This window comes from Corvus moneduloides, chromosome 6, assembly GCF_009650955.1.
Source record: "Corvus moneduloides isolate bCorMon1 chromosome 6, bCorMon1.pri, whole genome shotgun sequence".
NCBI classification, from domain to species: Eukaryota; Metazoa; Chordata; class Aves; order Passeriformes; family Corvidae; genus Corvus; species Corvus moneduloides.
The window spans coordinates 62,695,730-62,710,702 of NC_045481.1; the positions used below are offsets into that span (position 1 = coordinate 62,695,730).

At 55.8% G+C, this 14,973-nt stretch overlaps 1 protein-coding gene across 1 annotated transcript in view; it reads left to right on the top strand.

The window, feature by feature from the left end:
• KDM2A (lysine demethylase 2A) overlaps positions 1-14,973 on the top strand; it is a 33,884-nt gene that overhangs the window by 12,463 nt on the left and 6,448 nt on the right. Inside the window, exons 4-14 of the mRNA XM_032111756.1 lie at positions 2,392-2,530; positions 3,135-3,213; positions 4,400-4,446; positions 4,561-4,739; positions 5,501-5,607; positions 5,926-6,019; positions 6,479-6,632; positions 7,343-7,458; positions 7,571-7,697; positions 8,501-8,922; positions 13,613-13,696. Of these exons, the coding sequence (XP_031967647.1) occupies positions 2,392-2,530; positions 3,135-3,213; positions 4,400-4,446; positions 4,561-4,739; positions 5,501-5,607; positions 5,926-6,019; positions 6,479-6,632; positions 7,343-7,458; positions 7,571-7,697; positions 8,501-8,922; positions 13,613-13,696 (1,548 nt within the window). The remainder of the gene's footprint in view (positions 1-2,391; positions 2,531-3,134; positions 3,214-4,399; positions 4,447-4,560; positions 4,740-5,500; positions 5,608-5,925; positions 6,020-6,478; positions 6,633-7,342; positions 7,459-7,570; positions 7,698-8,500; positions 8,923-13,612; positions 13,697-14,973) is intronic.

Consider the following 14,973-nt stretch of genomic DNA (forward strand, 5'->3'; position numbering starts at 1 on the left):
CACAATCCAGAGCCTGGCTTGGTGCCACTTCCAGAAGGACAGACAATGCCTGGTCATGGTGTCTGTGGCTGGAGCTGCCACATATCCCAAGGTTCATCCTCAAATGGGGCTCACCTGAGTTCCAGCCCAGTGCAGTAACTCTTACTCCTAGTTAAGTGTAGCCAAGGGAGTCGAATATAAGCTATTAAGGGATTGGTTTGGACATAGCCTCTTTTTGCCAGAATTTCCATGCCTAGCCTTTTCCCCCCAAAAGATGAGGTTTTGAATCCAGCAAAGGCAAAAGAGCTGCTTTTCCCCCTAAAAGTGAGTGTCTGGAGTAAGGGAACAGGTCAAAAAGCAGCCTGGTGCTGCACTGAGCCACCACCCAGCAGATCCCAAAACAGGTGAGAGCATGGACTGCCGAATCCTCCTCTTCGTTGTGCACATCCTCTGATTAATGACAGGGAGCTGCCTGCTGGGATCTGTAGCCCTGGACTTGCCTCCCATTGGGAAAAGTGAAACGTTGGTCACGCTGGAGGGTGATTCACATCCTTGCCTGGCATAGGTGTGCCTTGAACTTCCCTGGTGTGGTTTAGTAAGGAATAGCATGAAATGGGCCTTTCCCCAAAATGCTGAGTTCTTCAGGAAAAGCTGAGCATGAGGTTGGCTCATTGTCCCTAAATCCTGCACAGGGCAGGGCCCTCTCTGCTCTGTGCCCTCATTTTAAAGCTGAGTACCACGCAGGCTTCATGGATTCCGTGATTTTTAAGGAAAAGTGTTTCATAAGGTGGGCTAATCATCCATTATAACACAGTCATAACACCTCTACATCACTAACTTAAAGTTCTGATGCATCCCCTTGGAAGAGCCAGTCTCAGTTTAAAGGCAGAGGGAGCATTTGGGAGTTCCTGGTTTTGGTGTGTGCAGCCCAGCCCTAGCAGTGTGAAATTCCAAGTGTTCCCAAGGAATGGGTGCTTCTGTTGCTGCCACTCCCATAGGTCTGTGTTTTTTAAATGCATTTTCCTGCCTTTATACAAATATCTCTGTAAAAAGCTGTAAGTAAAGTGAGGTTTTGTGTTGTTAAAAACGGGGAATGCCCACTCATCTTTAGTGGATGGCTTAAGACAAAGGACAGCAGCCCTTTTACAGATTGTTTAATTGTCCGGGCCATTGGACAGACCCTTGTCGCAGGATCCTGAGGACTCTTCCTGAAAGTGCCCCATTCAGGAACAGCTGATTGTTCCTGCCTGGCTGATGAGGTGTTTGTATCCCTGTTGTTCAGGTTTTTGGGAAGGGAGTTGGAAAGCTGAGCACAGTCAATGAACTGTTAACAATAGGTGAGTGACTCTGTCTTTATGACAGGGGAACTCCTTGAGCATCCGTCAGCCTGCTTGAAACTGGGAGTTAAAATTAAGTGTTGGAGGGGGTGGGGGAAAAGCCTTTTTGTGTGTGTGTGTGTCCCTACGTGCTCCTGCACTGGTTCATCTAATTAATTTTAAAATTTTATTTAAAGCAGTGCTTCTGTATGAGGGAGTCATTCCTCTTTCTCCAGTGAGGTCATCACAGGCTGGTTCTGGTGGTGTTGCTGGAGATGTGACACTGCCCCTCCGTGCTGCAGGCAGGTGCCAGCAGCTGTGTCACCTCCTGCCCCATCCTGTCCCTGGCTGTCTGCTGGCCCAGCAGTTGGTGTGCACGCTTGATAATGGGAACATCCCTAATTAGGGGAAGGCAGCTTGGCTAATTCAGCAGTTTGCCTTTTATCTGAGGGGATTTAGGGAGCATTCCCACGCAGGGCTCTGCTCTCTGGCCAGGTGGCCAACAGCTGGGGACAGTAATTTCTTCCAGATCCAGCAATGCCAGAAGAGGATGTCTGTCAGGAATCCCTGTACAGATGTGCTTACGAGACCCTCTTAGAAAAGTGTTTCTTCCCCTCTGCTATTCCTCCCCACACAAACAAGGGAATAAATCACCTTTTTTGTACAGGCACAGCCAAACTTGAGAATCCTTATTTTATCACTGGTGTTCTGGCAGAGATTTAAATTCACAAGTGTCTTTACCTCCAGTGCAGCAAAATACTGATGCAGTTGTAAAAGTGGGTAACTGATTCTTTGTTCTTTGTCTCAGTTACACTAAACTCTCTCCCTTCCTCCCTCCCCTCCTCCTGTATTTCCGTGTTGGAATTCATTAGGAGTGATTATCTGTCTCCCATACAGGCCAATTAGCAGAAATCTGGATGGAGGAGGGGCAAAGCTGATGTTTCAGTGGTGTGTTTTGGGTTCAGGACAGACCTAGGCTGCCCTAGAGGCCGTGGCTGCGCTGTGCTAGGTTGGGATGAGGCTCTGGTTGTTCCCCCTGGTCCATAACTTCCCTTCCTGGTCCACAACTCTTCCCTTCCTGTCGTTCTCCCCTCAGCGTGGCACGATGAGGCGGCGTTACGAGGATGACGGCATCTCCGATGATGAGATCGAAGGGAAGAGGACGTTTGACCTCGAGGAAAAGCTGTCCACCAACAAGTTCAACTCCACCTTCGTGGTCTTCATGGAAGGCAAAGGTTTGTCTTGGGACTGGTGGTCCCAGGGAGCACGTGTGGGGAATGGCGTGGAAGCTGCTCGCTCCAGAGAGCACGGAGCCGGTCTGCAGCTTGCTGGGACACGTGGCAGCCAGGGATGGGAGGGTTCGCCTGGGTCAGCACCTGTAATTGCAGCCACATGTCTACCAGATCCTTAATTCAGGGGCTGTGTGGGATGTCTCCCCTTCCTTTCACCACGCACACGGCTCTGTGGGATGGCTTTTCATCGCACAGCCCCTCATGAGGATTTAACGGGAGGGAGGAGCGCTTCTTCAAGGCGTCTCTTGCTTGGCTCTGAGCTTCCTAGGGAAGTGAACACCAGAATCCAGGCTGTTCACCTGTCAGGAGCAGCCTGTTGGAGCAAACTCCCCCCTCCTTAGGGGAACTGTCTGAGGCTTGTCAGGAGCACACACTGTGCTGCCTCTCAGAACTGCTGCAAAGGAGTTCCAGGATTTCTGAAGGAGTAGAAGAGTGAGGAGCAGGGTTGGCCTAGAGATCTCCAGATATCCTTTTTAACCTCAGTGTGTCTATGATCCTCTGACGGAGTTTCTCCTAAACCTTCCCTCTTGTTGTCTCCCCACACCAGACTTCACAGTTGAGTACATCCAGCGGGGTGGCCTGAGGGACCCGCTCATCTTCAGGAGCTCGGACGGCCTGGGGATAAAGTAAGTGCTGGGAGCACAGAGTGGTGGGTGACTCTGGCCCAATTCCTTCATCTCTCCTCACCGTGTGGGATCTGATCCTGGCTCTGCCAAGCTTGTTTGACTGTGTCATGTCCGTGCTGTTCTTTATGTGCAGTGAGCAGAGAGAAATATCTTCCAGCTCGGTTATCCTGTTCTTCCTAGTCTGTTTGGACTGAAAAATGAGAGGACTGAATTGGCTGTAGGTGATCAGAATTCCACCAAATGTCTGAAAAGTCCCAGTGCAGCTCTGATGCAACATCTGGCTGGGTTTCTTTCCTAGTAACATAGGCATCTATTGCCAGAGAGTCAAACAATTTGTAGTATTTCTGGCATTTTCCAGAATTCCAACCTGATTTTCTGAACTTCTAAACTGTTCTCTTGCTACAGTACATCCACTGAGGTTTGCAGCTCTTAAGTGTAAGCTGGGTTCAGTGGTTTTTGGGGTTCATACAAAGATTAGAGGAGTAAATGACCCCTCACAAACTTTCAGAGCCAGTACCAGCAGCACTGCTCCGAACCCCCTCAGCTGGCTGTGAATGGATGGGTGACATCTCATCCAGTGCAGGATGTTCTGTGCTGGGGTGAATTGGGTAGGAAGTCGTGCCAGGCTCAGTTTTAACTGCTGGGTGACTTGGGAGGGCAGAGATTTGATACTGGGCATTACAGTGTGGCTGAAACTGGATTTCTCCTGAGCTTTTGGGTACTTCTCTGGGTCAAGAGCTGCTCGAATGGCTGCCAGCCTGCTCCGCCTGTGACAGCAGTGTTTGTACAGAGAAGGGTGCCAGTACAAACATTGGAGTGGTTCTGCTGTGTCAGTGGAATATACTGCGTGTCCTGCTCCGGCCATGCCTTTGGATTGGGATAACTCACATGAGCAGCCTTTAAAACGAGAGCTGGGATTGCTTAGTTCAAGGCCTGCTGGCTCCTTTGCCAGAAGTTGCTGTACAACAGCTCTGGAGATGGTACATCCTATTCCCAAGTCAGCTTCCCGAGCCAGAAGTTTGTCCTAGTGTTTCACCCCAGTCCTGTGCCCCCAGAGATCCCGTTCCACGGCCTTCTCCAACAACAAAGCAGCAGAGATGAATCTGCAGAGTGCCAATTCCTGGGTCACAGGGTGTGCAGCCTCAAGCACCTGATGGTTTCTTTTAGCCAGATGTTTGTCCCACAGGATGCCGGATCCGGACTTCAGCGTGAACGATGTGCGGCTGTGTGTGGGTAAGTGTCCAGAGCCACCCTGCACTTGCTTGGGTGGTTGGGGTCCTTGAGGATCTCACCTCCTGGAGCCCGTGGTGCCCAGGGACAGTTGCAGTGACGTGGCTGTCGTGGCAGGGAGCCGACGGATGGTGGATGTGATGGATGTGAACACGCAGCGGGACATCGAGATGTCCATGGCGCAGTGGGCGCGCTACTACGAAACGCCGGAGGAGGAGCGCGAGAAACTCTACAACGTCATCAGCCTGGAGTTCAGCCACACCAAACTGGAGAACCTGGTGCAGAGACCTGCTACGGTGAGCAGGGTTCTTCCTTCTGCAGGGATCTGCTTTCCCTGGAGCTCTGGAGGCGAGGTGCAGCCTGGCACTGGGATGTGGTAAAAGAGGGGCTGCCTGCAACACATGTGGGCTCAGCAGGGATGTCAGTCTGGAAGCTGCTGGAGCTGATCTCCCAGTCAGGCTGTGGTGACCATGGCCAAGTCCCTGGCATGTCACTCTGCAGAGAGATGGCCTGTTCATTGGCTGTCAGCAGTTAGAAACATGGAAGTCTGAACTCTGCACAGTGTGGCAGGGAGGGTTCCTGATGGAAGGTGCTGAAATCTCTGAGGGCAGAGGAGGCCAAGACTAGAAGAGGTGTGCTGGAAGAGGGGCAGGAGGCTGTTTTGTGGTGGGAAAACGAGCTGTCGGAGGTGGGATGGATGGGATGAACATCCTGAACTCCCTCTGCAGTCAGCAGAGAGGAAGTGGCAGCTGTGTAGGGCCAGTCACTTCTCTCTGTTGACTGCAGAGGGAACCTGGGCTTCCCTGGCTCTCCTGAAGCTTAGGGAGTTGAATCCCAGCCTAGGAGATGCTGTCTGGCATATTTATTTATGGAAGCCCAGTGCTGGCATCAGAGCAATCTGGTTATAAGTATTTAATGTGTGGGACTGCCCCAGTGGCACTGGGAAATTTTCTGGGTGTGGGGAAGGAGCAAAAAGGGATTTGCCAGCCTGGGGGGAGCAAAAGGCTTTACCGTGCCACTTTTTTCTCTGCTCACGTCTCCCACCTCTCTGCTGTAGGTGGATTTGATTGACTGGGTTGATAACATGTGGCCCAGGCACCTGAAGGAAAGTCAGACAGAGTCTACCAATGCCATCCTGGAGATGCAGTATCCAAAGGTGCAGAAGTAAGTGACTTCCTGAGCTGTGGCAGGCAGCAAACAATCTCTTGCAGGAAAACTGCCCAAGGGGAGTAGCAGTTTGTACCAAGGGGAAGGGGGAGGAACAATGTCCCTGTTTATTTTGGTGGGTGACACTTGTAAAGCCACTGCAGTCAGTTATTCAGTCCCCTTTAGCTGTGTGGAAGGGGCGTTGTGTAGCTTGTGGCACTGCTCTGAGCCATTGGCTTGGGTTTGGGGGGCCCATTCCCTTGGAATGTGCTATGTCTGCTCCAAAACGTGAATCACCACTCATTTTCACCTTCTCCTCATGTTGTTTTCCACCAGATACTGTCTGATGAGTGTCAAGGGCTGTTACACAGATTTCCACGTGGACTTTGGTGGCACTTCTGTGTGGTACCACATCCACCGAGGGGGAAAGGTAGGACAGTCCCTATTGGGACAGCTACAGGTGCTTTAGGAGAGTGGCTGTTGGTCTGTTTTTGTGTAAATCCTTGAGGATGCAGGTCCCAGACAGCAAACTGAAGGCTTTCCACCCTTTTTGCATGGAGCCAGACAGGTGCCAATCCATAGTTCGGGTGTAGCTCTAACATGGTAAATGTAACTCAGGTGAATCCCCTTGTCACTCTGGTGGCTTTCCTAGGCTCTGTATCTCTTGACACTGACGTCCATCATACCCTAAAAAGCATCCCAAGCTCAGGCTACCCGTAGCACTCAGTGTTAGGCTGAGAAAGGCCTTGCTTGTCCTCTCAAGGGGGGCAGGTGCCCAAGTCATTTTCCTTGGACGTTCTCAGGGAGAGGAAGAGATTCAGATGTTGGGAAGAAGCCATCACTGTTCATTATGTGATGACTTACATAAGCATGTTGTCTTCATTTGCAGATCTTCTGGCTGATCCCTCCCACGCCCCAGAACCTGGAGCTCTATGAAAACTGGCTTCTCTCAGGGAAGCAGGGAGACATTTTCCTTGGGGACAGAGTGTCAGAGTGCCAGCGCATCGAGCTCAAGCAGGGCTACACATTTGTCATCCCCTCAGGTACACCTAGGGTGGGCAGGGGCATCCTGGCCTTGGCCAGGGTTGTGGCAACACTGAAACTCCTGGGACACGGGCAGGGTTTAGCTCCTTCATGAGTCACTGAGAGAGGGAGATGTGATATGGCTCTGTCCTCTCGCTTGCCACCTCCCAAAACATGCCTGTGATGGCACTGTGGATCCAGCCCGTGCTAGGAAAGCTGTGGCTGGCTCACATCACATTTGATTAGTTATTAAAGGAGGCTTTCCCAGATCCTGTCATGTTGACACATGGAATAGTGTAGGCTGAGGACAGGCTGGCCCAAGGCAGCTCCTCAGCGTCCTGGGTGTCTTGTGACACCACTTCAGAGCTGTGGCTCACAGCAGGACCAGGAACAGAAAACACCAGGGATTGCACAACTCACTCATTTGAGTCCTGTTATCACAACTGACACCTCTTTTGAACTGAGTGGCTTTGCCTTAAGGAAACCCATGCTGGAATTCCCCAGATGTTGGACTTGGCTGGATATGCTTAGCCTTGGAGATAAGGGCTGGAACTTGAGTTATTTTGATGGTGTTTTGAGTGTTGGAACAGACTTTGGAAGACTGTTTCCCTTGGTGCTGGTGTTCTTAGGCCTAACACAATTAGGAAACAATCTAGGATGACAGCAGGGTGACAAAAAACTATGCAAGGTGAATCAGGAGGATTCTTCCAACTCTACTTTCTCTCCCAAGGTTGGATCCACGCTGTGTACACTCCCATGGACACGCTGGTTTTTGGGGGCAACTTCTTACACAGCTTCAACATCCCTATGCAGCTCCGGATCTACAGCATCGAGGACCGCACGCGGGTGAGGACCTGTGGGAGAGCCGTGCTGGACACCGGGCCAGACCTGGTGTGGCATCTGAGAGCAGCAGCAGCAGGGAAGGAGGCCTGACAGATCCTCTTGCCTGTTTTTGCAGGTCCCAAATAAGTTTCGCTATCCCTTCTATTACGAGATGTGTTGGTACGTGCTGGAGCGCTACGTGTACTGCATCACCAGCCGCTCCCACCTGACCAAGGACTTCCAGAAGGAATCCCTCAGCATGGGTAAGTCCAGCCCTTAGTCCTTCCTCACCCCGATCCAAGTGGCTTCTTCCACCCTCCTGCTGGGGCACTGGCTCAGCAGCGTGGCAGGCAGGGGAGGGCTCTGTGGGGCTTTTTTGAGCATGAAGTCACAACCAGCCAGACTTCTGCTTTCTCCTCTGGCCCTGCAGCAGCCCAGGTTCCTCACATCTGTGAAACCAGCACACCACCAGTTCAAAGCCTTGCATGGAAGAGGTCGAGGGAAGTTGCAGTGGCCACCCCGGTGCTGTGGGCAGGAATTCTCTCTGGCTGGCCAGGGCCTTCTGCACACAGAGTTTAAAGGGCTGACAAAGTTACTTGCAAGGGCTCAGCAACCTCATGGTTGTGAGTGAGTCCACATCCTCTTTCTCACATCGTGAAGGCAACATCAAGGTCCTGAGCCCTCAGCTGGGGATCCCAAGCCCCTCCAAAGCAAAACGAGGTTGGACAGGGCTTTCTCTGAGCAACATGATGTCATGAAAGATGTCCAGGCCCATGGCTCTGGGGTTGGACTGGATGGACTTTAAAGGTCCCTTCCGACCCAATTCCATGAAGTTCAGTCTAGGGCGTTTGCCGTTTCTTCCTCTGGGACATTTTTCCGTATCTGGTGCCTTGCATTCCCACAGACAAACCAGGAATGGGAAGGGCTTTTAGCTGTTCTTTTCCAGCTTCTCTCTTCCTTTCACCTCATACATATCTGTTGCTCCAGCATCTCTGGTGACTGGGGGGGTCCCCCTACACACTGAACACCTCCTGTGATTGCTCTCCCTGTTTCTCCATTGTGGCAGATATGGAGCTGAGCTCCTCGGACTCGGTGAACATGGAAGAGGAGGAGGAGGAGGATGATGATGAGGACGCAGCAGGGAAGGAATCCCGGCGCCCCGTGACCAGGAGGTCCATTCTCACCAGCCCCATCGCCAACGGTGCCAACGTGGACTATGACGAACTGGGCAGGAGCTGCCGGAGCAGCCTGCCGGGGCTCAAGAAGACCCCATCCATAGACTCTTCCGACTCCAGCCGGGGCTCCCAAAATGGCCAGGCCTGGGACCCGAGTGGGGGCAGCCCCCGCAAGAGCAGGAAGGTGCACCTGACCCAGTTTGAGCTGGAGGGGCTGCGCTGCCTCGTGGACAAGCTGGAGTCGCTCCCTCTGCACAAGAAGTGCGTTCCCACCGGCATCGAGGACGAGGACGCCCTCATCGCTGACGTCAAGGTAGGCCTGAGCCGAGTGCAGGGCACTTCCCGTGGGGAAACTGGGCTTTGTCCTCACCCTGCCCCTGTCCTGGGGCAGGATTGGTGTCCTCCTCTTCCTCTGCATGAGGCTGATGTTACACCTGAGGGACAGCCCTGGGATTCGGGGTTGGGAAAGGAGGAGGGTGGCTGGGCCCTGGCTGGGTCCCTCACGGCTGTCAGTGGCAGGAGTGCTCTTTGCTGATGCTGTTCACTTCAGTTTTGGCTGTGGACTTTGTGACAGTTGGAGCCTTTTCCTTGCCCCAGGTGGATTTGGCTTTGTTCCTTTGAGTTGTTTGCCCAGGGTGTGACCTGGAGTTATGAGAGTCAGTTATTTTGGGCTGCTGAGGGTTGTTTGGGTTTTATTTCCCTTCATCTGTTGAGATGACCCAATGAGCTTTGGTGTTTTAGCTGCTTCAGCACTGAAGTGGGAATATCAGCTTCACTCTATTCCCCAGAGATTCATTCTAGTCCCTAAAAGGTTACCTTCTGCTCCCCTCCTTGCTGTTGGTGATCTGTACAGCTGCTTGCCTGTACCAAAGCTGCCATTCAGACACAGCCATGTGTATGTCCTTGTCTTTGCCATTGTTTTTATTTCCAAGTGCTGTTCCCTGGGTGTTTTTTGTGGCGTGTTCGGGTAAATCCAGAGCTCTGCTGTGTTTGGAGCAGAGGGTGCAGCTCTGGGGTCCCAGGGTCTTGGCTGGAAGAGTCTAGGTGCTGTTAGGGGCTGCATTTCTGGTTTCCTGTGGCTTTTTGGGTGCCCTGTGCGTGCTGTGACCTTCAAGAATGTGACATATGTGTTTCTGAGTGTGATGCTCTGGAGGAACCTGAGCTGTGGGCTCTGTGTTTCACCTCGGGACTCACAAAAGCAGGTTGGTGTCGGATGTTTCGAAGGTTGTTGGTGTTCAGTTGGAGTTTGAGACCTGATCAAAGAATTTGTTAATGTATTGGAGGTAGTAAAGGTGTGCCTGTGGTTTTGGTGTGACCCACCCGCCCCTGTGTCCAATTGCACCTCACAGATGAGCTGCAGGTGATAGCCCTTGTGGTCCCAGACAACTTCCCTAAGGATTTGCTCCTTAAAGCTGGCTGTCATTGGAGGTTCAGAAGTATCCTGAGCTGCAGCATTCCATCCCTCAGGACTGGCATCCTCAAGGCATGAAGATCCTTAGTCACCAGCCTGCAGTGGCTGGAGAAAGTGGGACAAGTTTGTCCAACCACGGCAAACCTCTACTTTCAAAACCTATTTTCCATAGGAGGTGATGGAAGTGGCCAGTAGAGGTTGGCTCGTAAAGCCTGGGAATCACTAAGACATTTCTAGCTGGAACTTTCCACTGGGGCCACCCATCTGCAGCAGGTGCTGTTGTCCTTGTGTCACCAGGTCCATGATGGAGCTGGGATCTGGCCAAGCTGGGAAAGCCCCACTTTGGTCTGTGCTCCCCACAGTCAGGACGTGGCGTTTTCTCGTCCAGAGTTGTGGGTGAGAAAACGCCACCACCTCGATCTGCTCATCCAGTGCCACCCTCTGCTATCCAGTGTCCTCAGACACACCAGGAGCAGGAAAATTCTGCCTTTTCCCCCAGCCTCTTGTGTGGTGATCAGGATTTCAGGGTGTCTGTCTGTTGGGTCATGTGGAGAAATATGTATCCTGTCACGAGTTCAGCCTGGAGCATCACGTGGTGGGACGTGACACTTTGGATGGGACCCTTTGGATGTGACCGTGTTGTGCTTCCAGCTCTGTGGCAGGAATTGTCTGAAAATCCTGAGCATGGTGGGGGTCACTGGAAGGATTAATGACAAAGAGCGAATTTCTGAGAGGTCCTTTTGTCTTTTGACTGCTTCCATCCATCCCTTCCAACCCCTCTGTGGTGTGCTGGTTTCCATGACTGGATTTGACGGGAGGAGGATGGTGATGAGGCAGCTGACAGCAGGTCTAAAGCCAGACCCCCATGGCCTGGCATAAACAGGTTCTATCTGGGCTCTGCATGGAGCTGTTGGAGCACCAAGGATTGTAGAAACAGGAGAAGGCTCTCCCAGAAGTGCTGATCCTGTGCCCAGGACCTCCTCTCAAAACCTCTGGTGTGGCATTGCCCACATACCTGACTGGGCAATGGGCAGAGAGAATTTGGTGTGGAATATGGGGATTGTATCTTCAGGGATGGGTGAGGAAGTTCGGGGTGGCCTGTGAGCTGTGCCAGGAAGGTCTCCCATGGTGGGGTGGCAGCACTGGTCACGCTCCTGCCTGTGGGTCGAAGAGAGCCCGTGCCAGGGGCCCGAGGGTGTCCCTGGTGGCACAGTTGGTGACAGTCCCGGGTGACAGTCCCGAGCCAGGTCGGCATGCGACTGGCTTCCTGGGAACACAGAGCTGTAGTTGCCTGCAGATGCTTTGGGTGCATCCGAAGTGGGAGCAGCCGCTGCTCCCTTGTGCTGTTTGGCTTTATTTCAGGAGTTTCCTCCATTTTAATTGCGGTGTGTAGCTGGGGGGCGTCTCAGGGGGCTGGGGCTGCTTGGGGACACCTTGATCACCCGGTATGGATCTGTCCCCCTCTAGCGGTTCGGTCCCCGGTGTCTTTGGGAATGTGGCTGCTCCCAAACTTGGCTGGCGGGATGTTTGTCCCTCCAGCTCGGGAGGGTGGGGGGTGTGCAGACTCTGGAGGGAGCTGCAAGGGGGATGACCCTTGCCTACATTCCAAAGCCCCGCTCGCTCCAGCGGGGTCTCCCAGATCCCAAATCCGCCTCGGAGCAGACAAAAGAAAGGCGCCGAGGAGGCTGGGCCTGAGCGGGACGGGGTAAGGGCTCTTGGCCACGCTCTGCCCGGCCCCGGGGAGGCCGGCCCCGGCTTCTCGGATTGCGGCGGCGGAGGGGAGGGAGGGATCCCGGGGAGGCCGGTGGGCAGCGCCGCCCGGACCCTGCGCCAATCCCCGCCGTCCCGGCCCCTCCCGGCGCTGCAGCAGCGCGGCTCTGCCCTCCGCTCCCTCGCTCCCTTTTTCTCTTCTGCCATCTTCCCGTTGCAAAGCATTGCTGGGAACCGCATGTGGGTGACGCAGCAGCATTGTCTCCGGCTCAGGAAGCTGCCGCCGCCGCTGCCCAAGGGCTCGGGAGGAGCACGCGGCCGCCGGTGCGGCTGCCGGGGGCGGGGAGGAGCCGGGGGCGCTCGGGGCGGGGGGCGCAGCTGCTCCCGCAGCCATGTCCCCGAACACCGGGGATCCGGCCGGGGTCTGAGCCAGCCCCCGGAGGTGTCCGGGGAGAGGGGAGGGAGCCCCAGCCCTCGCAGTGCGGGCACCGAAACAAAGAGGGCTCGGCAAACTTCACCCCAGAGTCTCGGCAGCTCCAGAGGCGCAAGGTCAGGCAGCTGGCAATGTTCGTGGCGTGGGGAGGGGACGCGGGGACGCTCCGGTCCCGAACGGGGTGGGAGGGAACCGCGGGGGGACCCGTGCCTCCCTGGACGGGTCCCTGGCCGGTGCTTGGGCTCACCTCTCCCTTCCCCGTCCCCGGGGCGCGCTCGCCGGCACCGCTGCCGGGGCGCTCCGGCCGCGTGCTCGCAGGGTCCCCTCCGCCGCGTCCCCCCGGCCACAGCGCCACGGGGCACAGGGGACTCTCGCCCGCCCCGGCTCCGAGCCAGATGCAGCCGCAGGACCCGGGAGCCCCCGCAGTCCCTCGGCTCGCTGGCGGGGAGCGTGCCTGAGCCGCTGCCACCCCCGCCCCGTCCCCGGTGCCACGGGCAGGGGGACGCTGCAGTCCCACGGATGTCCGTGTGGGAGCTCCGAGCCCTGACCTTTCCCTCGGCGTGTGCTCGTGGGGAGGCGGAAGGTCTGAAGGCGGCACGCTGCGCTGCCGGGGAGCCCAGGGGAGGCTGCGGCTTCCTGTCTCCCCAGACGCCCGGAAAACCGGGCGGGGGACACTCCGGGCACCCCTTGCCCTGGCCCTGCCTGGCAGCGGGAAGCACCGCCCGCCGGGATGCCGGCAGGAGGCTCCTGCCTGCGTAACCACGGCAACGTCAAGTAAATAAAGCACCTTTGCAACCGGCAAATTCGGTGGGGAATGGATGTGGGGAGGGGGCTGCGCTGGAGGGGGCTGAAAGGACCAGGGTGAGGGTGGGAGCCCCATGCACTGGGAGCGAGGGGCTGTCGCGCCGGAGGGCAGCGTGCCAGTCCGTGCCAGTCCGGTCGGTGCTGAGGGATCTCTCCCTCAAAGTCAAAGCCAAACCCCGAGGCAGTGCGGGGGAGCAGCTCTCGGCTACCAGCAGCTTGTGCCAGGCCACAGAGGGGGTGCTGGGGCACCACATCCTGCTGCTGCACCCTCCGGGCTGCCCCGTGCCTGGGGTGCAGCTGGGGGGGCAATGCTGGTGAATCCTCCCCCCAAAATCCCCCCAGACTGCTGAATCTTGGTGCTCTCCCCTTCTACCACCGCCCAGCGCAGGGCCTCGGGGCTGAAATGCAGTTGATGAAAGCACTGGTGCAGATCGACTCGACAGAGCTTGTCTGTCTCATGTGGGGAGGAGGGATGGTTGCTGGCGGGTGTGGGGAGAGGAGGGCTCCTTCCCAGCCGCCTTTGAAGCATGCTGGCCTTGGCATCTGGTCGGAGCCTGCCTCGCTGGCGGGAGCCGTGTTTCCCTCTGCTCACACCTGTGCTTTTTGTCTCTCTGCTCTGTTCTCCCCCTCCTCTCTCTCCATTAGCTGCTGTTGGAAGAATACGCAAACAGCGACCCTAAACTGGCACTTACAGGCGTCCCCATCGTCCAGTGGCCCAAGAGAGATAAGGTAGGAGCTGTGAGGAGGGGATCCAGACGGGTGTCACGTGTTGAGTCGTTTCCCAGGCCTGGGGTGTGGTGGCACCGCTTCCATACCCGCCTCGGGAGCAGTGCCAGGGTGGGACACAGGGTGCAGCCACCTCCACGGCACCGCGGGCAAACCCGGAGGTCTCCCACCGTGCCGGTTATCCCAGCTCAGCTGATGGGTGGTAACCGGATCAGCACCAGCTGCTCTGTATTCTCCAGCCCTTTGGTTGCCCTTGGAGAACGTGGAACCTTGTTGTGGGAGGAAGGGGTGATCCTGCTCTCCCAGCAGCTCTCTGGATTGATAAGGGAGGCCTGGATGGCCTGAGGAATGTTGCGAGTCAGGGAAGGTCTCGCTGTGGCAGAGGTGGGTGAGGTGTGAATGAGGTGTGGGGCAGTCCAGCCCCTCGCTGTGAGGTGTCCCTTGTGTCTCTGTCCCTGTGCTGTAGGATTGGGTCTTGGAACCCCAAGCAAGGCGGCTCTCTCCTGGGAGTCTCTGCCTGTGGATAGCAGCCAGCTGTTCAGCAGTGGGACCTTTCCATGCATCCCTGCTCTTCCCTGTCCAGCTGTGCTCATAGCCCAGGGTGCACAGCTGGGCTGCAGCCTGGGCTGAGCTGGCTGGGCAGATGGAGGCACGGAGCAGCCGGACTTCCCCTCCGCAGCCTGCCTTCCTGTGGCCTGCCAGGATGGCTCCCAGAGGTCACTGCTTCCTTCCTGCCAGGAGATGGGCTCACAGGCAGGCTATGGGAAGAGCAGGACCCCATCACACTGGGAAGGATGGGTAACACCCATTTGGGAGTCTGGAGACAAATGAGCCTCTTAGATTGCCCTTTGGAGGTGCCCGTCTCTGCTCGCCTGCCCTACCCAGGGGATCCAGCGTGATCCTTGTGCAGCACAAGCATCTTGGGCAGCTTTTCAGAGAGAGGTGACCTGGGGATGTCTGCATGCTTTGGGTGCAGCACTCTGAGGCTTGGCACATCCGCAGCCTTGTGCTGGGGCTTTTGGGAGCCTGCCCTTCCCCAAACCCATCAGCTGCGGTGCGCATCCCAGCACAGCCAATCCCAGGAGGATGCTGCAGCCAGCAGATTTCCTGTAAAGGCTGATGGGATGTAGGGTGACAGCTGGAGAGCTGTGCTGTCCTACCTGCTCTGTAAACAAGGAGGGTGTGGGTGTTCCCAGTGTGCCTCGAGCTTGGGAAAGAGTGGCCTGAGCTGGGTTCTGTCCCCTTGAGCAGCTGGCAGGGTGACACAGAGAGGACAGCCA